This window comes from Anguilla rostrata, chromosome 10 (assembly GCF_018555375.3).
Source record: "Anguilla rostrata isolate EN2019 chromosome 10, ASM1855537v3, whole genome shotgun sequence".
Lineage (NCBI taxonomy): Eukaryota > Metazoa > Chordata > Actinopteri > Anguilliformes > Anguillidae > Anguilla > Anguilla rostrata.
In genome coordinates, this window is record NC_057942.1 from 12,416,133 (window position 1) to 12,439,354 (window position 23,222).

At 44.9% G+C, this 23,222-nt stretch overlaps 2 protein-coding genes across 4 annotated transcripts in view; one reads left to right on the forward strand and one right to left on the reverse strand.

Moving 5' to 3' along the window:
* Nucleotides 1-2,199, forward strand: part of rab35b (RAB35, member RAS oncogene family b) — a 22,783-nt gene extending 20,584 nt beyond the window's left edge. For both annotated transcript variants that reach the window (XM_064354177.1, XM_064354176.1), the window contains exon 6: nucleotides 28-2,199. In XM_064354177.1, the coding sequence (XP_064210247.1) occupies nucleotides 28-156 (129 nt within the window). In that variant the 3' untranslated portion in view covers nucleotides 157-2,199. The remainder of the gene's footprint in view (nucleotides 1-27) is intronic.
* bicdl1 (BICD family like cargo adaptor 1) overlaps nucleotides 800-23,222 on the reverse strand; it is a 35,966-nt gene continuing 13,543 nt past the window's right edge. The window contains exons 3-11 of one of the 2 annotated variants that reach the window (XR_010332829.1): nucleotides 17,432-17,548; nucleotides 13,028-13,174; nucleotides 12,450-12,629; nucleotides 11,838-12,056; nucleotides 11,307-11,450; nucleotides 11,025-11,155; nucleotides 9,855-9,975; nucleotides 8,155-8,269; nucleotides 7,709-7,836 (exon numbers count right to left, since the gene is read on the reverse strand). Coding sequence is in view for 1 of the 2 variants with exons in the window: in XM_064354174.1 (XP_064210244.1) it covers nucleotides 7,651-7,836; nucleotides 9,855-9,975; nucleotides 11,025-11,155; nucleotides 11,307-11,450; nucleotides 11,838-12,056; nucleotides 12,450-12,629; nucleotides 13,028-13,174; nucleotides 17,432-17,548 (1,245 nt within the window). In the remaining variant the exon portion in view is untranslated. Of the gene's footprint in view, nucleotides 7,837-8,154; nucleotides 8,270-9,854; nucleotides 9,976-11,024; nucleotides 11,156-11,306; nucleotides 11,451-11,837; nucleotides 12,057-12,449; nucleotides 12,630-13,027; nucleotides 13,175-17,431; nucleotides 17,549-23,222 lie in introns of both variants that reach the window. The other variant, XM_064354174.1, reaches the window with a different exon arrangement.

The window sequence follows — 23,222 nt, forward strand, 5'->3', positions numbered from 1 at the left end:
TTTTTCTGTGTGGTAATTTTCCTGTAGATGTTTAACTGCATCACAGAACTGGTGCTGAGAGCTAAGAAAGAGGTCATGGCCAAGCAGCAGCAGCAGCAACAGAACGACGTGGTCAAGCTTTCCAAGGGCACTAAACGGAAGAAAAAATGCTGCTAACGAAACTGTCGAGTGAAGATTTAAAAACAAAACGAAACACCGCCACATACACAAACAAAAAGCATCTACAACAAACGAAACCACACGGGGAATAAGACTCCAGCAAACTAATTTAAGAGAAGATGAAGATTTATTAATGAAATTATGTCAAATAAAAAGATATAAATAAAAGGTCCCTTTTGGACAAAATGAATCCTAAGGACTTAAAAAAAAAAAAAAATGTACAGATTTTATTAGAGGGAGTTTTATTTGGAATTGAGCGGTTATGTGACGGTATTTAACGGGGTCCTTCTGGGTTGAGAAGGAGCAGGAAGCTCACTGCCACCGCAGTGCTCAGATTTATATATGAAATATTAATATTTCTTTGCATCAGTATATATATTTTCTCCTTCCGCATCACACGGGACTTTTAGGAATCAAGTGAAACTGCACCTGGAAAGGAGAAGAGTTGTTTTGTTTTTAATTTGTTTTTTTGTTTGTTTTTTTCGGTAAAGGGGATGTTAGAATTACTGGGGTGGGATTTTTTCTCTTTTAGGAGGGGGATTTCTGTCTTTTTTCCATTTTCAAACTTGCCTGCAGTTTCTATTGTTTTAGTTCAATGCCAACGAATCATGAACTTTAAAAAAGAAAAAGAAAAAAAGAATTTATCGGGAAAAATGACCAGAGCAATGTTTTAAATTTGAAAATTTGTCATTTGATCTGTTAGAAAAAACCTGTGACCTGCATCTTGTTTTTTTATTTTATTTTATTATTTCTCTTCTCTATTTTGCCAAGCCTCTTCGACTCCCCCTCTACCTCCAGCAAAAAGACACCACGGCACTATTAGGTTTTTCAGCACCCGGCCTGTGTTTTTAAGGCAAAGAGCAACCAGCCGCTAACTTGGACCTGACAGTACATTTGCCATTCTCTTCAGTCTTACTATGAGCCTTTTCGTCAGATTTTTTTAATGTTTTATTTTTTACTAATGATAATACCACCGTGAGAGAAAGAGAACCCAATCTGGTGAAGTCGTCTGGACGGGAAGCCCTCTGGCCAACGGAGTGTTTTCTGGAAGTGGCGCCCCCTGGCTTCAGTTCCACTAGCTGCGCCCCACACGCGCTCCTGCCTCCCCCGGGGTGTCTTCCACGCGCCGTTCTGTCATTCTGTGGAACAGGGACCGGCCCCCAGGCCCCCGGTAACACGGTGCCTGACCGGGCGGTCGTGCTAACGTACTCTGGCCCTCTCTCATGCTTCCCCTGCGTACATCCTGGCGTTCAGTCCCTGCCGGAGTCGGGCCGTGAGCTCGGTACCCAGGCTTGCATGCTCATTGGCTGGAGGCGCGGACGGTGCTAACGCCAGGAAGGCCGTGCCAAACCCAACTGACAGCGGAAACGGAGACGGCGGACGGTTTCCATGGTGACCCGAAGCTCCTGGGGTCCCTTTTTTTTTTTTTTTCATTTTTTTCCCAGGATCCCTTAGACCCCCCATTGTATCAGACCACTCCCTCGCCTCGCTTGCCTGCTCTCCACACGAGGTCATGTCCATGGCCCTCTGGTTGGAGAGGCCTGTTTCCCACAGACCTGAGCTGGGGGGAGGGATGCTGCCACCCTCACCGGGAATCGTTGCTGCCGATGCACCGTGCCTGTCAGTCACTGCGAAGACAGGGAGACTGGGCGGGGTTAGGGCAGGACTGGGGGCGGAGCAAACGCCAGCTGGCTCGGAGCACCGTGTGCATGACATACTGCAGCGTCTCGCACCAACCTGGCTCACATCAGGAGCTGAAACGCTCGTTCAAATTTCTATTAATATGTGTATGTATATATAAATATATTTGTGTATGTGTGTATATTTAATATATAGGTATATACATACATATTTGACGCACACATATATAAACATGCATGTACATACGTAGGCAGCTGTTATGTACATGCTTGTGTGTTTGTGTGTGTATTGGTTGAACCGTTCTTTTTCAGCTGTGGTTTGCTGTACACTGGAGAACTAAGATGTATTATTCTTTATTTCCCTTTATGAATTAAATCGATAATAAACATTTTAAAAGAATTAACGTTTGACACAGACCTGCTGTATTCAGTGTCTTTTCTCAGGTTGTTTGTTGGTTGCTGGTTGGGGAGGATCCTGGCTCGATCTGCGTACTTAACGTTATGTTCCTGTTTCTCTGCTGGTGGGTTATCGCAACATTGTCATAACAGACTCATTTGAGTTGATCAGCTCAGCAGCAGTGAAACCTGAAAACAAATGATTCCTAAACCCAAGAAAATGGCAACCAGAGCAGGGTATTGCTAGCATTGTTGATTCCATAGGATTTCTTGAATATTTATGTTTACATTTTTTTTATGTTGCATTATCAGACCCACAGCCAAGTCGGATACATATAAAATATAATATAAAAAACTTTATCAAGAAATCTTATGATATAATCGTTCAGATTTTTTATAGCTTGCATTTGTGTATGACTGAATGGGAGGGGACAGTACTGCACAGGCTTGAAGTTCTGTATTAAGAAAAGGCACTGAAGCATTCAAGGTAAATGTGTATTTTATATCTTAGGAAAAAGCATGGTATTTCATTATAATTTTTTTGACTCTCAGCCCGTGAACTCACTAATGAAATTGTAAAACTGCAGTTAAAATAGTTGCTGTTCTGTCCTGAATTGCCTGCCAGTGATATGATTGATTGGCTGGTTATCCTTGAATACAGCTATGAGGCCTTGGTTCATTTTCTCTGATGTATTTTTTAAATGTAATTTTCCCATAGGGCTTATTCACTGCATACAGAGGAATCAAAACAACACTGAACTTAACCTTTTCATTTTTTATCTCCAATTTTTATTTTGTCACAGTGGCCTCCACAGAAACATTCATTGGACGTTTTTCTTCGCTTGAAAATTTCTCTATATAAAAAATCTGTTATATTTACAATGCTTTGATCATCTTTCCATTACTGAAAAATAGTAATTATCCATATAAACCGTACATTACACTTATATATATATATTTTTAACCTCATTTCCTTTTTAATATACAAATAGTATGTACTTGTTTATCAAAGTATCTCTTCATCATAGAAAACTAGCCTGAAATTACATATTTATTTATACAATGACTCGTAAGTGGTGTATGCATATTTATAATATGTGTATGTGCTTAATACATACACTCAAACATACACGTATACTGAAATCATAATTTATATTTCTCTCATCCAGTGATCTGCTAGCAACGTTTCATTTAGAAAATTTGTTTTGCGTTCATTATTTTAGTTTTCAAATTTTTACTGTTTGCTGAACTCGAATAAGCCCAAATGGAATTTTCTTTTTTAAACATTACTGTGGTTTCAGACTCCATTCTTACATTGAACGGGCCAGCAAACAATTACGATTTAACATCATAGAATCCAGCAAAACCGTACAGTGTAGCTATTCCCATTGATGTATGGAAGCTTCCTGTCGCCTTGTGTCGTTTGGGGAAAAGGGGACACGGTAGCAGTGGCCGGGGGTTTGCTGGAAGCACGTCACAGCCACACCATAGGCTCCCACGGCTGTCAGTCACGCAGTGAACGCAACCTTAATATCTCTGTTCCAATCCATTTCAATTTTGTTACAAAAAATGTGCCGGCACAGCACAAATAATGAACACAAAAAACACACACATGGACACCTGCACATGCAGACACGTTACGAGTTTAACGGAAAAAAAGTTTAAACTGAACTGTGGCGCCAAAGGAAATGCATTTCTGGAGACAAACGACAGTGCGGGAATAAATAGCAACACACTAAAGATAGGTAAGTATGTAAGATAACAACAAACTTGAGAGAAGAAAGTTTCAAAATAGCTTTTAAATTAAGACAAAAAAACGGTACAAAGTCATCGACGTACATGAAAGACGGCTACATGTATAGAAATAAAAATGGACATTTTTGTAGTAGCTACTCAGACACACTGTGAAAGACTGTGACGCTGAGGTGGGTAATGTTGCCATGGGAACAGTGGTTTGATCCCTGTCCAGTCCCGTGGGATTGGTTGGCAGCGCGGATCACGCAGACGTGAAAGAAAAGTGTGCGCAGCACCCTCCTCTCACAGGTAACCTGTACTATCCAGTTCAGATGCGTTAGTCTACTTTTACAGGAAGTCACTGACATCATGTGGGAAAGCACCTTGAAGCTTGTGCCACACTTGAATCACTCTGGAGTGAAGTTACCTGTGAAAGCTGCAGTGCTTGACTGCATCACCTCAGACCAACGCTTGTGGCCTGGAACCAGTTGAATGTACCACTGGTGTGCAGCACTGGGATCTGTGTTGTGGAAACAGTGCTGTACTCTTCATAGAATGGCTATTGCAAAAGCCAAAAAGAGTTACTAGATGAGGTCAGAAGCACCATGTCTGACTCAAGTCCAACCAACTTCTAGGGTAGATAAAGAAAAATCTGACCGCGTGATTTCACTGTAATCAATATGCACTGTAATGCATTTCAGCACTACATTATCTGAATTACCCCTAGCTGTGGATGCATGATGTATTTTTTAAAACCCTGTTTCAGATGGGTTGTTCTCAAGCCATTTTTTTACTATGGTGATTTCACCGTAGCAAGTTTGCCGTCACACGCTTGAACCAAATTCAACCCCCAGGGGCTGATCCTGAATTAAACCTCCATGGACACCTGGATTGGAAATTTGGAATCTCCTTTCTCCACCAGACACCTGTACACAGAGATTCTACTCCTTGTAAACATTTATACTTGGATAAACAAAAGAACAGTAACAAGACACATGTACATCAGTTTAGGAAATTAACTTTTTTTTTTTTCATTCAAAAGTTATATCTGTATAAATATATCGATTTTTTTTTTCTCCAAAAACAAAATCATTCTTTGGGTTCATCCTTGCCAACAACTGCCTCCATTGAGATAGGGAGAGGACACCTGCATAGCTTTGTTCAGGCGCACCCAGCTGCTGCGTTGCATGGTCCCCACACAACACACACTGGGTCCACAGACTGAAGTTTCTGAGTCACCCCGGCCCTAAATCCACCCAGAAAAGCAGAGCCTGGGGTGCCATTTGGCAGAAACATCAACACTCAATGGAAGCTCACAACCAAGACATTTATCTAGTGCGCCCTCTCCTGGACTGGAGTGGGGAAGCAAGGGGGGATGGCAGTAATTTTTTTATGTGTCATACAGTGGGCAAACGTACATTCTGTCAAATCCTCCCAAAAAACATGGATGCTCTGTGGCACGTGAGCAGGATTCATTGGAAAACACCTGACTTAATATTGTACTCATTTTTACATAGACATGTGCCACCAATCGTATAGCACTTGATCATAAATATCTGTGCATGGACAAACGGCCTTATTTAAAATAATAAACATCTATAGAACATTTAAGGAAGCACTCACTCAATAGGGTAGAACTATCACTGATATAGTAACAGTGGTGTACTTTTCCTTCTCCATTGTAAACAATTTTAGGGGTGATTTGGTCAGTTCAGATGTATGCTCATTAAACAAGGTCCTGCTACTGGGCATTGACCCCCTCCTTCAGTCCCAGTGTCTCCTTCCCCAACTCTGTCGATTCAATGCAATACAAAGCATTGGTCGGCTCCCGCCTGCTTTGCTGCTGCAGCCAACCTCAGCCGTCCCTCTGCGTGTTCAAATCTCTCAGGCCTCTCCCTGAGGCCCGCCCACATTCCAGCCATTTGTCAGGGCCTGGCAGTACAGAGCCCAGTTGGGCCGGACTAATGCCAATCAAAACCTTATTCTGAGCAGGTACCTGAGGGATATTCCAGGGGTTTACTTGGCTTTCACTCCAGCCCTTAATTTCACAAACATTAACTGTAGCCACGTAGAGCTACCCTGTGACCTACAGCTGAATGACAACACAGACTGTAACCGCGGTCTACAGCACTTTGTTTCTTTTTGTTCTGCTCCAAGATACAAGGAGAGAATATGACCCAATGTAAACGAGAGTGAAATAGGCACGGTTGTGACTTCACCACGAGCCTTTCTGCCTTTGCTTCTGTCTCCTGTAGGGGGAGCTGCTTGCTCTACTGTGGGAGTGAGAAGCACGTCCACTTCTAGCACTGCTCTGCCAATAGGCTGTGCGTTTCTTTTTTTACTGAGTTACAGAGACGCACAATCTTGGTGACCTGAAAAACGAAACACAATTTTGTTCGGGTGCTTCACCCCCGAGCTGTGTCACGACAGCACACGTTTGTTCGGCCGCTGCTGGCAGCACTGTGTCTGTCGTGATGGCTGCTGTTTTTCACATTATTGGACACGGAGCACCTCATGGCCCGGGCTTGTAACTCAGTCTCACTCACACACTCACTCGCCCACTCACGTCACTCACACACACACACTCGCCCACTCATGTCACTCACACACTCACTCGCCCACTCACGTCACTCACACACACACTCGCCCACTCAGTCACTCACACACACATTCGCCCACTCACGTCACTCACACACACATTCGCCCACTCACGTCACTCACTCACACACTCACTCGCCCACTCACATTTAGCAGGCAGAAGATTCTCCAGCTCCAGCTGAAATTCGGGGGGCTACTTAAGAGTGGTGCTTCGCATCAATGACACTGTGTGTCCTTGTTACACAATCATTGCACACAATGGGTATTGCTGTCTAAAGCAGTCAAAACATCAGATACAACGGCAGCCAAAAGGAGACCCTGCTATCTCTGGGCCATAGGCTCCACCAAAATTAAAACTAACTGACCCACAAACTGAAAGAAAGTCTCCTGAGTTCAGATTTAGGATGAAATCAATTTAAGAACCAGGAAAAAGAATGAGGATTAATGCTATCCATTTCTGCTAAATTACCTCAACTGGCACAAACTGCTCAATAGGTTAGTCAGTACATCGGTGGAGCAAGCAGGTTAATGACTGTTACTCTGAACCACCAACATTAAGGCCTCAGTGTACGCCACTGAACATCTAAATAAACCTGAGGAGACGGCTGGGTTTTCTGCAACAGAATCACTGCCCCACGCGTGTCACTGGGGTAAGGGGGATGGCTCAGTTGGCTTGTGCCTTTTTTTGGACGGAGGAGGTCGCAACCCTTGGGGAGGCGCTACTGGAGAAATGTACTACCTCTCCCAGAGCAAAATCTATGACCAAACATTGAATTTGCCTTGAGAGAATAGTTTTTACTCACTTGCATTAAGGTAGCCCAGGCATCTTGGGAGGGTTTTTGTGACATAGTTCACATATCCTTCTCTCGCCACACCCCTTCATCTTTAGAATCATCGGATGGCAGAATGACAGAGCTGATAAAGTGCAAAAGAATGTCATGAGCTGACCTGGGATCAGCTCCTGTGTGTGTGTAGCGTTGCCCTCTCTCTGCCTGCCGGGCCTCAGTTTGACTCTTTGGGTAACTGCGTTGCCTGTGTCCTGGTCAGCAGCTGCTTTAAGCTCTCTCCCTCTCTCTCTATCTCTCTCCCCCCCTCCCTTTCTCCTTCTCTCCTCCTCAAAGGCTCAGTTCTTTTTGAAGAAGGAGAAGAGCTTCTTGTCCCCGTCGGCTTGACGTTGGGGCCTTCTGGAGGGCGGGGCTGAGGGGCCTCCTCGACCCCCTGACCCGCCTGAGAAGGAGTATGGGGAAGCCCTCCATTCCTCCTGGTGCTTGTCCATGAGCTGCTGGTCAATCACTCTGTGCATGTCATCCTGAGCGAGAGAGAGAGGGATGAGAAAGGGACAAGAGAGACAAACACGTGTGTGAGATGGATGGATGAGAGCCAAAACCAAGAAAGAAGCAAGTGAGATGGGAAGGGGAGGGAAAAACAAAGAGGTAAGAAAGAGGGCGGTTGAGGCGGATGACTGAAAAAGCAGTAACAGCTCAGTATGGATGTCACTGCGTTCACTGTGCCATTGGTGGAATGAAGCGAGTGGGACAGCGTGCCGTGGCTGTGGAATGGCTGTGAGGTACGACTTGGCTCACGATGGCAGGGACCGGCGGGGATGAGATGGCACACAGAGGCTCACCTCAAAGGCAGGAGGGGGGGGTACCACAAGGGGAGGGGGTGGTACGGAAGCTGAGGAAAGGCCACTAGATCAGAAACCACAAGAGCCACACAGTAAAGAGTCCTGAGGAGGCAAACTGCGGCCAGGGAGAGAGAGAGAGAGAGAGGAGAGAACGCTGCAGGTTATACTTGGGAGAGAGGGAGGGAAGGAGAGAGAGAGAGGAGAGAACGCTGCAGGTTACACTTGGGAGAGAGGGAGGGAAGGAGAGAGAGAGAGGAGAGAACGCTGCAGGTTATACTTGGGAGAGAGGGAGGGAAGGAGAGAGAGAGAGGAGAGAACGCTGCAGGTTACACTTGGGGGAGAGAGGGAAAGAGAGAGAGAGAGAGAGAATAATACTGTGGGTCACACTCAGAGGAGAGAGAGAGAGAGAGAGAGAGAAAGAGGAGAGAACGCTGCAAGTTACCCCCAGGGGAGAGAGAGAGAGGAGAGGACCCAGGTTACTCGGGGGGGGGGGGTATAAAAATCCAGTATAAAAATCCAACCAGTGTTACAATAAATTACTCCATAATAGAAATGGAGGATACTGAAAATATACTGAAGCTCGACAGAATGCACTCAGTAGAATACAGATCTCTGCCAGGGCACAACAATCTCCCCTTGCATGAATGAGCACAGCAAACATCTTGGCAAACTAGTCATTCATTTTTGAGATATGCTTGGCCTAACGGTGGCGCTAGAGAAAAGGTCACTGGGTCACCAAAATCAATAGACTTCTTCCTTTGGGAACATAAATGTCCACAGCAAATTTAATGACAATTCGGCCCTTTCAAGATATGTCGAACATAAATTGAATGTTTGGCCTAATAGTGGCGCTAAAGGAAAGGTCACAGGGTCACCAAAATCAATAGGTTTCTTCCACTCGGGAACATGCATGTGCAAAGCAAATTTAATGGCAATCCACCCATGATCTTTCCAGGTATGTCTACACAGACGGACAGACAAACATCATTCCATAACCTTTTTGGCGGAGGCAATAAAATATATGGTCAAGATAATATAGAATATCAATTGCAGCAACACTTCAAAATATATGCACAAATATATATATATATATATATATATATATATATATAATTTTTTTTTAACAAAAATATATTTTTGTATTTTTCAGAAATTGATACATTTAAAAAGTATATACTCCTGTGGGTCTGTTGCCTGGTTGCTGGTTAAGGCAATGTTTTAGTATGTGGATGGGTCCCAAGATCTGGTTTTAAATCCTGATTGTGCCACTGCCGAATCTGGCCAGTTGCCTCATTGGGCGATCGATAATTGGCCATATCCTCTCCTGGAGAGGGTTGCAGTCAGCTGGATGTGTCTCATTACTCACCAATGACCCCACTGGTTAATGAGATGACCACAGGCTGCTTGCATAAGCTGCACATTAATTATCTTTCACTGACTCGTGTCAAGCTCAACTAGTGGACCGTAGAGTGAAAAGAAGCTACAGCTTGACATCACATGTTTCAGACAGCATGTGCTGCACTCTCCTGAATTGATAGTATTGGTTGCAGTACTGAGTGACAAGTGAATATGACTGGGCAAATGTAAATATCTGAAAAACCTAAACAAAAATAAGTGCACATATTTACAATATACTGCAGTACCTTCCATTTATATGAGGGCATTTTTCATGACCCCCTGACCCCTGACCTCTGACCCACCTGCCAGGCCTCCAGCTGCTGTGACAAGTTGAGCTTCTGCTGGATGGCGTCCAGCAGCTGGCTGTTCAGAGACATGATGTCAATCTTACACTTGGCCAACTCCATCTCCACTGCTTTCTTCCTGTAGCACAAAGAGACAAGATTGGAGTACAGGGGATGAAAAATGATGAAAGAGTGGGTACAGCCCACAAAAGAAAATGAATGAGCGCATTATTCTTTTTTCCCATCTAGCATGTCCCCTTGCATATCACAAAGAATTATACTTCTACAAGTGCACATTTCTCCTCTCGCACACAAGCACCATATTAAGTTAACATGTGTTTAAGATGTGTCTCACAAGTGCTTCCTTTTTTATTTCAATTTGTAGCCCCGCAGGCTGCAGTGTTTAAGACTGCCAAGCCTATGCCCTGTGACCTTTACCAGTCCATTTCAACCGGCGTATACAGCCTCGACAATTTGCCTTGCAAGATAATTGAAGCTCAAACGCTGCTCCCCAGTGGCTGAGAAAGTGGGATCCTGTAAAATGTCACTGGCTATTGATCTGGTGGGACGGAGTAGAGTCACATCCAGATTGCCTGACTTTGATCAATTCCCTGCAATGGGACGAGATGGTGCGCATGCTCGCTGTGACAGGGCCACCACTCACACCTTGTAGTGGCAAACAGAGCCGCATCGATCCGGCTGTGATTCAACACCGACATGGCGGCCGGTTACAGTAAGCGCAGCAGGGCGCCCCCAGCTTGGCTCTGGGCCTCGTTCCGCGCTCCTGATGCTGACACAGGTTATCGTGCTGTGCTACGTACGGTACGCTACGACAGCATTCGTTTTGAATGGCCTCTGTGTCTGCGTGGTCTCTTCCCATGAATGAGCTGTTTTCACGCATGTGCTATTAGGATGTTTTTGAGGATGGTGGTGTAGTGATGGGTCATGACCACATGGTAGTGCTATATACTCAATTTTCACCTCCGGCCAAAAATAAATTGACCAAATAAATTTGCATTTGTGAATGATGAAGGGTAAACAGATAATGCAGGCTACTCTTTCATCAGTATTTATTTGATTCATGAGGCGATACTGAATCCAGTTTGTGTGTTAGCACCCTTGCATATGCGGTGAGAATGGCTGAAACTGTTTTGAGTGTGTGGTTGCACAGACGCAGCGGGCTCATACTTAGCGATGGCCTCGTCTCTGTCTCGGATGGCGCTCTGAAGCTGCTCGCTAGGTTCCCGCACTTCCACCATTGCCCGGAGCTGTTCGCTCTCCTCGCGCAGGGAGCACAGCTCTACCGAGAGCAGCGCCACCTAGAGCATGGGAGGATGAGTGGGGGAGTGACCGCTTGTTAGACAGCAACCTCTACTCACAAGAACACGGTCCTCACAAGAACACTGTGTACCTCCACCACATCTTGTCTGATCAAAGGTAAAGAGAGAGTCGCCTGAGAAGAGCGCTGACCTGGTTGTGGAGCTGCAGCGCCTCCTCCTGGCTGCTCCGCGTTCTGTCCTGCTCACTATCGTACTGCTCCCTGAGGGCCCGGAGCTCCTCCCCGAGCTTGCGCACCTGGTCCTCCAGGGCCTCCTCGTCACTGCGCCGCGAGCCCTAGCGGACAGGACAACATCCCCGGCCGGGCACTTCAGTTGCACCAGGAAGTACAATAACATTTAATATTGTCTCCAGAATAGGCCTGTTAATCTGCATGTTTGACTATAATGCTGTATGTTTGTACCAGATGAACGTCTCAGCAAACTTGCTCAGCACACTTGCGTGTGTGAGCGTGTGTGTGTATATGCTCTTTGTGGTTCAGTATGCTTCTTTGGTTCGTAAGCGTATCTCAGTATGCCTGTTTGCATTGACGTGTTCATCCGATCATTAGTGTTGTGTGGTGAGGTCAGTGGGCTTCATGTTGTTTCATTGTATGTCGGCAGATTCTGCCTGAGTGTCTCAGTGTGTTTTGTGTCTCAGTGCAGCCCAGTGGCCCCTGGTTACCGTGGACTCGTTGCCGTCCATGAGGTTTTGCGTTAGCCTGCGCAGCTCCAGGAGGCTGGCGTGAAGGCTGCCAGTGGGGACGTCCTTGGCGGAGGACGTCTCCGATGACTCGTCCATGGAGGAATCCGTGGACAGCGCCGAGTCTGTGATGTCATTGCCGCGCAGGTGAGAGCAGAGCGAGCGCACCTGGCAGTACGCCTCCCACATCTGGAGTCGCAGCTGGGTAGGGAGAGGGAGTGACTTTAGAGTGAGTGACATGTTATTAACAGGTTCTACATCACTATTCCTCTACCTTATATTACAGTATAGACTTACCCCAGTGTGTGCTTGTGTGTGCATGTGTGTACGTGCAATTATGGATGCTTGTATATGTATGTGTGTATGTACTATGTGTGTGTGTGCATGTATGTGTGTGTGTATGTGTGTGTGCACATGAGTGTGTGTGCTTTGTCCTCATGTGTACGTGTGCTGTGTATGTGCGTGCATGTGTGTGTTTGTGTGTGTGCAGTGTGTGCGTGTTGTGTGTGTACGTGTGTGTACATACGTGTGTTTGTGCACGTGTGTGTATACGTGCGTGTGTGCGTGTGTGCGTGAGTTCAGTGAGGTCGGTACCTGCTCCCTCTCCTGCTCCAGCTCCTCCTGTTCCATGCTTTGCTCGATCTCACACAGCAGGCTGGCAGACTGAGGGCCCAGGCCCTGCAGGTCCCTCTCCTCGCTCAGCTCCTCCAGCCGCGCGCTGAGCTGTCGGTGGGAGACGCGCACCTCCTGCAGCTCCAGCTGGCTCTGCCGCAGCTGAGGAGCGCAGGGGCACCGGGGTCACACTCAACGCCGCGTACGCACAAACGGTGTCGAAGAACACCAGCGATAAACAGTCTACAGTACTTCACAGCACAATACACAGACAGAAGCAGTCCTGTCATAAAGCATGGGAAATGCAAAGCAGGCGCAAAAGTAAATCTGTCTCTACTTTTATACATTTCCAAATTAGTCGAGCTGGATTTAAGGCAAAGTCAATAGTTTCTCAACAGTATTTTTTTCCCCCGTAGCGCTCACAGACAGTTGGATGACAGCCCAGCACGAAATCGGCAACAAGAAAGCGTTCATTTATTTTAAAGTTTTTCAAGCCTTGAAAAACAATACTGGCAGAAGTTTTTTTTTAAAAGCACAAAGTAGCCCATGTTGAGGCTCACCTGCAAGTCCTTCTCGTGACACTGCCGCTCCAGCACGAGCGTCCGCTCCTGCAGCTGGTCAGCCGTGGTCTGCAACAGCTCGTTCTCCTCCAGCACCGCGTTCACGCGTCTCTCCAGCTCCCTCTTGCGATCGGATAGCAGTTTTATCTGTCAGAAATTTACCAAAACATTTGGGTTGTACTAGGTTACGGGAGACGGACAGAAGCGCTCCTCCGTATAATTAAGGCAACAGCAACGCTGGGATTATTCTCGAAGGAATTCCCTCCGCCCCCGGTGATCAATAGCTAATCCCCATACGCAATTTACTCTGACCCCGATGAAATGAGAAAAATATGTTTGAGAAGATTAGAACGCTCCCCCTGGTCAGAGGAATGCTTGTTGCCTAGGACCAGCGTGGGCGGGCACCGATACCCTCCAGTTAAAGAATGTATCACTGATAGCTGTGTCGACACTTCTCCTGAATTTCTGACGCTTATTCACTGCGCAACTTACCCCTGCCTTGAAACTACATTCAGTAGTTAAATCTAAACTGACCATTATGTGCGTTTAGTGTAAACATAAGCTACTGTACGTTTTGATATATCATGTCCTGTGTGCTGATGAGTGAGTTCACTTGAGTTATTAAAATGCCTTATGTTTTACTACCCACAGTAACAGCGTAGGGAAATTATCCCCTGACATGCCTAATTGGTCGTCTGCTACAAGTCTGTATTTTAAACAAAATGTTTGGAATGGAGCGCACCAGTCTGTCAGGACTGATATGCCAACCTTGGGTGCGCCGCGGTGGCGCCCATTACAGCGACCCAAGAGCATTTTGAAGGCTATGCCCTGAATTGCTTGTCAGCGCCACTGAACTGTTCGGTGGTCAGTAGCTGACTGTCTGCACTGTCAGTAGCCGACCGTACTGCTCGCGCCATTTAGAAAACACCAGCGCTCCTTTCTGTCCCCTCTGCCGTGACCTACATCTGTTAGCCTACTTCAGCTTGGCGGTGTCGCGCGGGGTTTACGTTCCCGTCTGCGCGGAAGCGACGCGGCAGATTCTGAGCATAAATTAATCTCCGTCCCAGACTGTAGTGTTATCCCACTATACGGCAGCCGCACGACTGGCACTTTATCTGTCCTAGTTAAAGCAGGGCTGCCAGCTCTCCAGCTTTAGGTGTAAGACACGTGCTTTCAGCCGCTATCTCACGCTGTCACGCTACCCAAATACGTACGCCTCACGCCACAAAAATGACGCAATTAAAAATAAAGCGCTCCCAGATCTAATGAATTTCCAAAAGGAGCCCCCCAGTCCACCCCTGTCGGTCTGCGATTTCCCCCCACCCAGCCAGTCCATGATGCAGTCCGTGATGCCATCTCAGCAATGTATATTGTTGACACAAAAATTCATTTCACATGTAGGCCAACAGCATGGTAGGGAATAGGTTGATATTTTTTGTAAAAACAGGGACTGAGTTTTCATTTATTTATTTATTTTTTCAAAATATAAATGTATCACAGGTGCAGGGAACCCCAGAACTTGCTGCAGTTGGACTAAATATAGAGTGTTTCCTCAGTAAATGACTGTTCGGTCCCTGCAGTTAGGAGAGGCTTGCCTCTAATCAGACGCTGCACCACAGAAGAAGGGGGAAAGCATATTGATTGTGCAACTCCTGTAACTGAGGGAGCCTCGCCGCTTATATAGTGGAAACTACTCTGGTAATTCTGAGCTGGTCGGAGCAGGATGGGCTCCCCCCTTGAGCCTGCTTCCTTCCTCACAAGGTTTCTTCCTATCTTTACCACCGAAGAATTTCTTTCCCCCAGCCACCTTCGTTGTAGGCTTGCTCTTTTGGGGGGGGTTTGGACTATGGTCTATTTTGAAGCGTATTGACGAATGTTTGTAAAATGTGCTGTACAAATAAATTAGATTAGATTTTACTCATTACCACTGATTTTACTTCAGGGATTTTCATTTAGTGGACTAAAACACTACAAATGCAAAGTGACTGAACATTGGAACATTTTAAAAAGTAGCAATGTGATTCTGATGAATGCCTGATACTATGGCCGAAAAGTCAATGGTTTTTATAGAGATGGGCTTAATAAAATCTAAATATCACTGAGAGGAAGAGTTGTGCCTGTTCATTGATCAATTTTTTATATATTTTCTGGCTGCACCTGCGTACAGGTGAGTGCTGTTTCCTCATCTTCTAAAAAGCAATGTACAGTGAAGGCATAGTTCATGGATTTACCTTTGACTTCCTATAAAACATTAACATATCGGAACATCAAAATCATATCCTAACCTCATTCATCAATTGAAGTGTAAACTAGTTAGTATCCTCTTAACTTTTTAAAGTATATTAATGTTATTAATAGTAATGTACATCTCCCCATGGAGGTTTTCGCAATCCTCAGACCAGGTGGTTACTTTTAAGGAAGTCTGTGACAGGCTTTCCAGTCTCCAGAAGCCTCCCTTTTCGCACTGTCGTTCCCGTGAAAAATAAAATAAAATGTAATTACTCCACCCCTACTTGGCACAGGATATTTTCCACCGTTAGACTTGTGAACTGCAGTTTGCAGGCGTGATATGAGATGCTACAGTCGATGGAGGAGATGCAGTACGCTGTTGGTGAAAATTGAATGCCCTGCCATACCGCGTAGCATGCCGTAGGTGACAAACCCCCTGTCTAGCTCAGGCCAAACATACAGTACCCAATTTAGGCTCACAGCAGACACCGAAGAGACAGAGTTGGAAACCTCAGATTTGCACACAGCACTTTCTATTGGCCATTACAGACCCAGCAGCCCCCCCCTCCTCCCCCACCCCTTTTTTAAATGAATTTGTCAGGGACATGGAACTAAACCCATAAAAGGGTCATAAAACAGCTGATCTAGCCCCCAAAGGACAAATCACTGTGAAGGCTGAATGACCCTGCATTTCACAACCCTTAATGTCCAGGAATCAAATACCGATTGTCCAATCCGACTGAGGCCGAGAGTCCCACGGGCCAATAGCCGCACACAACGAATGTGCAGCATCATCAGTGTAGTGATGCACATCGCAGCAAGCAGCTGGAGACACACAGTGCAACTCCCATTACTTCATACAGTGTCTCATCACTTTTGAAAGATGAGCCTTAATTATTAAAGTGCGGTGAACTAGTGTCTTTCATTTCATTTCTTCAATAAGTTAATTATTAATTCCACTTCACTGACTCACTCCATTAACCAAGCTAACATTAGCATTAAATAAAATGAACATAAATTCAGCTCGCAAGCGAGCTGATACAAGGGATAGTTAAACATAAGACAATCATTACCTTATTTTTTATAGAACAGAGAGAAGTTCCACCAATCACATACTATGCTGGTGATATCAATGCAACATGTCAGATCTATGGGGAAATAAATAAAACTAAAACTTTCCTGGTCATTAAAATGAGTATGCAGCAGGGTGAAACAAATACCAGTATCCATTTCGCCAGCTGCTGTACGTGTCTCCAGTGGTCACGTGACCAGCAATGACAGACTCGTCTCATAATGTATAGCATTGTCCAGGGAGGGAGAGTTTCAGTCAGTGGGATATTCCCCACCTCATTGTGCATTAGTAATTGCTCTGGTCTTTCAGGTGTCTGCTTGAATGTGAAGTACAGCCCTCTGGCACAATGGCTGCATGGCTCAACCATCAGCCTGCAGTGTGAAACAAAGTAACCACTGGATACACACGCGTAAAAGAACAGGCATGCTAATCTGCAGAAGACATTACAGCACTGGGACAAGCGTACAATTACATCTTATCATTCCACAGCGGGAGACAAATTAAAATTAGGGATTAAAAAGAACATGCTCGGAGTCCTTAATGCGCAAACCTGAGGCTTAATGAAGAGTGACAGGCATGCAGACGGACCAATAGGAGGCTATATCTACTTACTTCTAGCCCTTGCTGCTCCAATCAGGAAGAAGAATTTAACCCAAACATTGGAAATGGGGGGAGGGAGGATTAGGACAGAGGAGGAAAAGAAGATGTTTAGGTAGGATGTCTATGAGGTTGGGATCATTCTGGCTCTGAAAGCTTTGACCAATGTAATGACTAATGCGAGACATGCAGTGCATCTTAATTAAGTAGTGTCATAGATGCAAAGATTTAAATAGTAAGGACTATATCCATCCATACCCGTAAAGAGGAACACTGAAAACAGCTACATTCAGTTTTTAAACTGGAATCATTTTATGTCAGTATCCTTTTGACTTATTGATCCATTCAATCAAATGTCAAGACGTGATAAGAAACAGCAGATTTCAGACAATGCCACCCCTATGAACATGAAGCACCCATTTCTGCAGTAACACTGGATGCAGAGTAGAGTGCTTGCGCTCTGGTTGTGGACGTGCGTGTCGTCATGAAGGCTCAGGCTCCCTCACCTCCGCCTGCAGGCTCTCCAGGCGTGACATGTGCTGGCTGGTGGAGATGCTCTTCTCCCGGAAGTCGTCCCGGAGCGAGTGGACCTGAGTGGACAGCTGCCTCTCCACCTCCGCAGCCTGCAGGACAGAGAGATGGGAGGAGTGCCCGTGGGTTAGTGGACATCATTACTCATGGGTTAGTGGACATCATTACTCTTGGGTTAGTGGACATCATTACTCATGGGTTAGTGGACATCATTACTCTTGGGTTAGTGGACATCGTTACTCTTGGGTTAGTGGACATCATTACTCATGGGTTAGTGGACATCATTACTCTTGGGTTAGTGGACATCGTTACCCTTCCCCCCTCCCATTCCCCAGAGCAGCTGCAGAGCACGTCAGGACAGAACACAGACTAACAGACAGACCCCCTAATTTTAGGTCTTTATTCTCAATGAGCTTCTTGTTTTTCCATTCATACTAGACCCCCCACCCCTTCCCCCAAGGGCCCATTGTCTGCCCAGCCCAAAGGCCTTGCTGCCAGAGAAGAGATCTTCTGGCCTGAGTCATCCAACACACAAACACACACACACACACACACACACACACACACACACACACACACGCAAGCAGAAGCTTTGCAGTGTTCTGGCTTTTAGTTACCCTAGCCCTTAATCTCACAGGTCTATCTTAATTGTCTTCATGATTCAAGTCGCTATGATGCGCTGCTTCCTGTTCAGGTCTGTGATATGGGGCGAAGAAAGGTCAGACTGACTTTCCCTCCCCCATACTCAGATATGAGTCAGATATGCACCAGTACCAGTGTACCACCTCAGCAGAGACAAGAAAAACTAAACCTTCCCTTTAATGCCCAAGAAAACAAAATTTGTTATATAATTAGAAATACTCTGGAAAACGAATAATTCATCCACACCCAAAACCCCAAAAGCATGCACATATTTAATCAACAAATCAAGGAGTATTCCCAAAAAGCTGTTGATAAAACTCAAAGTTTTCCTAAATTTGTTTCTGTCTTGTCTCAGCCTTACTGTACCACAACGGTTTCACTCCCTCAGTTTGCCTCTCAGTGGAAACTGGCTCCTGCTCTCTGCTGACGAGCTGATGCCCATCATCTTCTAAACCTTTGAAGCCCACGCTGGGTGTTTTGTAGCTTTATTATTTTTTACATCTTTACTGAAATAATTAGCAGCAGGGAATGTAGTTGGCCTATTCAGTAATAATGATGGTGAAAAGTTAAATTGACCCAAATATACAACTTCCCATTATAAGCTTATGGAAGCAATTTGTTAGCAGTAGGCAAGTTTTTGAATCTCCATTTTTCGGTATTGTTTCCAACATCATCTCTGTATGTATTTTTAATCAGCTATTTCATAAATGCGCCAGACAGACATTCTGCCAGAGAACAGTGATGAAAAGGTGTTTCGGCTCAACGGCATACAAACCTGGGAAATGCAGTGTCAAAGCAAGGTCACTCAAATCAATAATGAAGCCTGCAGATAACAAATCCTACAAGCGCGCACACACACACGCACGCACACACACATAGAGAACCAGGTTCTCTCTGTCCAATATGTTGCGGCCAGTAACTGTGAAAGCACAGAAGAAGAAACTATACAGCAGATAGCTGGCTCCAAGTGACACAAAAATGCACTCTCAGAGATTAATGAAACTTTTTCAGCCTGATGCAGAGAACAGACTAGAAGAAATTGTGTTTACAGATATAATATCAGAGTACAATTCACTGGGCAAAGAGAAAGAGACAAATGTCAGCACACTCACATTTTTAACAGTTGCCTGTTCTGTTTTTAAAAACTAGTAAAACACACAACAGGACAAAGTCCCAAACAGAAACCAAGCTGTTGTATTGAAGCGGCACTCCATCCTCTGTCATTATCTGCACAAGCACCCCTTATGCACGCACACACACACAGTCAGACACACACACACACAAACACACAGACACACACACAGAGACACACACGCGCAAACACACAGACACACACACACACACACGCCAGTTTCTGTATGTCCACTGTATTACAGTTCATCTTATCAGTAATTGGGAGAGCACAGAAGATGAAACTATACAGCAGATAGTGTGGCTCCAAGTGAAAAAAAGGACCTCTAAATCAAGAAGAAGGAACACACTGTAGTGATACTGAGCATTGTAAAAAATAAAAGTAAACTTTTTTTCTAAACAACATGACTCACCAGACATCCTTTGCACTGTGACTTAAGAAAGAAGCACTCACTCTCTCAAGGAGTTTTAAAAGGAAGAATAAAAAACACATTTCTGCGACTTTTACTGTAGTCCTTGTAACATGTTCAAATACACTCTGTAAACTCAGCACTCCTGTGATCCCCGTACTGTAAATATCAGTCGACTCTTAGTCCCAGGACGTGGGAATACTTCACCATCTCTTCTCCTCTACTCGTCCTTGCTTTCCTCTTAAGCTGTAACCCATTTTTCACACACCAAGAGTCTAACAGCATGCATTAGCAAGATACGCTGCATTATGAATGTGCACTTCTTGATTAGAGGGTGAGCCACACAGCTCAGCATGTCAGTTATTCTGTAGAGGGGAAATTGGGATAAACTTTTATATTATTCAATGGTACGCTGCCCTGATTATGTTCTACACTGATATTTGTCCATAGGATCTATATTCCGCAATTGACCAATATGTGACCATTGACCAATTGTGTATCGTTCAGTGACTTGCTGTTGGACAACGGAGTCTATATTTTTAAGAATATTATTCCACCCTCTTTCTCCCAATTTGGAATGCCCGATTACATTTTCCTGCTATGGTCATTAGGGCAAACAATCAAACATGTGCTCTCCTCTGAAACATGTGATGTCAAACCTCTGCTTCTTGTATGGAGTTAGAGGATACAATACATATACCGTTTGAACAAGCAGTCTGTCTAAATCGACCATAGTCAGCAATATCGGACCATGGGGCTCATCCACATACTGGAACAGTGGCTGAACAGGATCAGCCTCTCAGCAACCTTGGTGTGATCTGTAGTTTGCCATTGGTCAATAAGCTGTGTGCCTTGCTGTTGGTCAGTCAGTAGTATATGATGCAGTCAGCCAATTAAAAGTCCTGCCATGTGTTTAGTCCACTGCCTGCCTGTGTCGCTGTCTGTGTCGCAGCACAGCAGTGCTGACGGCCATCACCACAGCTATGAGTGTGCTCTGCTCACTGCGCACAGCCAGCACATAGTCAGAGAGGGCCTGCAGCTGCCCGCCGTGCTGGCAAACGCTGCTCTGCAGCTGGTTGCAGCCCGGCTGGCTCGGCGTGAGCCCAGGCCCCAGGGCTGCCGCAGTCTGGGCATTCTGCCCCAGCGCCAGCTGCCTGGGGCGGTGCTCTTTGTCTTCAGATTATTTTTTGGACAGGGGTGCCATTGGAGAGGGAATGAGGGGCTGATGCTGGGGACAGAGGCACTGACTACAACATGCTAATGTCTACAGAGGCCTTATCCAGTGGTATCGCTGATAGAGTTCATCACCTACCAGATCTTCTTCTGCATTGACAGGAGGCTAATCTTGGCTCCGAACAGCTTCTGGGTATGGACCACCGTGTGCTCCATCAGAACTCATGACTGACTGGGGGTGAGCTCGAGTGTGCGGAGGTCCCTCCCCTCTTTTGCATCCCCCGTTCACCCTGCAGCCTCCCACTGTGCACAGCTGGCGTTAGCTATGGGCTCAAAACCCTCTGGATTACAGCCCTGCACTGCAAAGCTGAGTGTACTGCAAACCAACAGGGAAATGGTAATACAAATAAAACGATATAAAACATTATGATAAGAAATAACAATAATAGTTAGACTGTTTCCTCATGCTATTCAGTTTTGTTTATTGTGTTTTAAAGACTTAAAGTCTTTAAAACACAATAGTCTTCAAGGAGAGAGTGTTCTCTCTGCAGTGCAGACAACCTTGACTGCCTGATCGGCAGGCTAACTGGTCCAAGCAGGATCAGACCACAGTGATGTCCCTCCTACTGCCTTTCTAGCATGGTGATTGGAAGAGTCAAGTGAGATTAACAGAGCCTCATTAGCATAACTAGGACTGCACTGGGGAAACTGAGTCAGATTATCAGTTGTCACCATAGCAACCGTGAGAAACTATATGGGCAGATAAGGAGAAAATTGATTTACAGAAAGTCCAGGATTGAATCGAGATATTGCTGATACATGTCATGGAGAATGAAACTGAACATTATTTATCCATGAACCCTTCCCTGGAAAATAATGTTGTTTTCTTCCTGTATTCAGTCTGATTACTCAATATCTTGCTACTTAGAAAAGGCTGTTGCAGATAACTAATCAAGAAATTGTTCTGCTTCTGAAATGATATTTGAAAATGGGTCCACTCTACATACATCTTGCTGTTTCCAACACAGTCAGAAACAAAACAAAATTAAAATATACCACTATATTTTTAATATAAAGTGGTGCAATATCACGAAAAGTGCAGATGAATATATGCAGAGGAAGCTGTTTATCACTGTCTCAGATCAGCACCCGTATTCTAGCATCTGTCTGCATGCACTCTGCAAAAATTAAACCACATCTGCAAATCTGAAATAATTATAAGGCTTAACCCGATATGTAGTGGAGGATGTCTCGATGGCGGGGATGCGAGGAGGCTTCCCTGGAGGGCTTTGCTGCGAGAGGACGACTCCAGCAGCTGGATGATTCAGATTAAACGCTGGGTGGATTAGTAAAATACGGACACGCGCACTGGTGCCAAGTGAGGGGAGGCGAAGGGCCAGCTAGCCCCTGAATAATTAAAATGGTGGGTACTGCCCACCCCCCCCCAATATTCAATACAACGTTCAGTGAAATATTCAACTTCAGTTAATTATTTATGTTAATGTAATGTTAAGCACTAAATAATAGAACAGTTGATTTAAACTGTTCCTTCCTCAGACACACACATCCATGCACCCAACACCTACAGGCCTACAGAAAAGTGTAGTTTTGAAAGCGCCCAATCGCAGCTACCTGTGTCTGTCAACACAATGACAGACATTCGCTAATGTTAAGGTAGGCATCCACTTGTTAATTTGTCGCTGCTAGCTAGCTAATCACTTTTATCTGCTTAGTCCCTTCCTTGAGGCTCTTTTAAAAGGATAGTTCACGTTCTGTTTTTTTATATTTATTATACAGATTTCAGATTTCAGCTTTATTGTGTGTTGTTCAATTGGCCCTAACAGTTGTTGTGTGCGATGAAATATTTAAAAAAAAAACATTTACAGAAGTTAACATTATGCCTCCAGAGGTTGTACATGTGTATATTACCTAATCATTCTTCGAAAAAAAATTTTTTTGTTCTAAATTATTTCCTTTGGCACATGCAACCTGAGACCACTGTGCTCATAGAAAGAAATATTGGCACAATATAAACTGTAATGTTTATAATTAAGAATGCTATAAAATGAATCTGAGCAAGCTACATTGCAAGTACTTGAAGAGTATTTTCTTTTCTTTCTAGACCATGAATCCCCAGACCCCACTAACCCTTTAACTAAAGCCAGCAGGTCAATTGAAACTTCTTTGTGTATATAAATTATCCTTCAGTAAACATAAAAACTGCCCAGGCCAATTGAATAACATACATTAAGACTGAAATATATGTAATAAATATTTTTGTAAAGCCTAGAAAGTAAAACCTCCAGGAAGTGACTGTCCCCAACTATGTCATTTGACTAAGGTAGAAGGCAAAAACAATGTGTTCGCCTTACTTACTAGTTCCTAGCCACCAGAACTGAAGTGAGATACT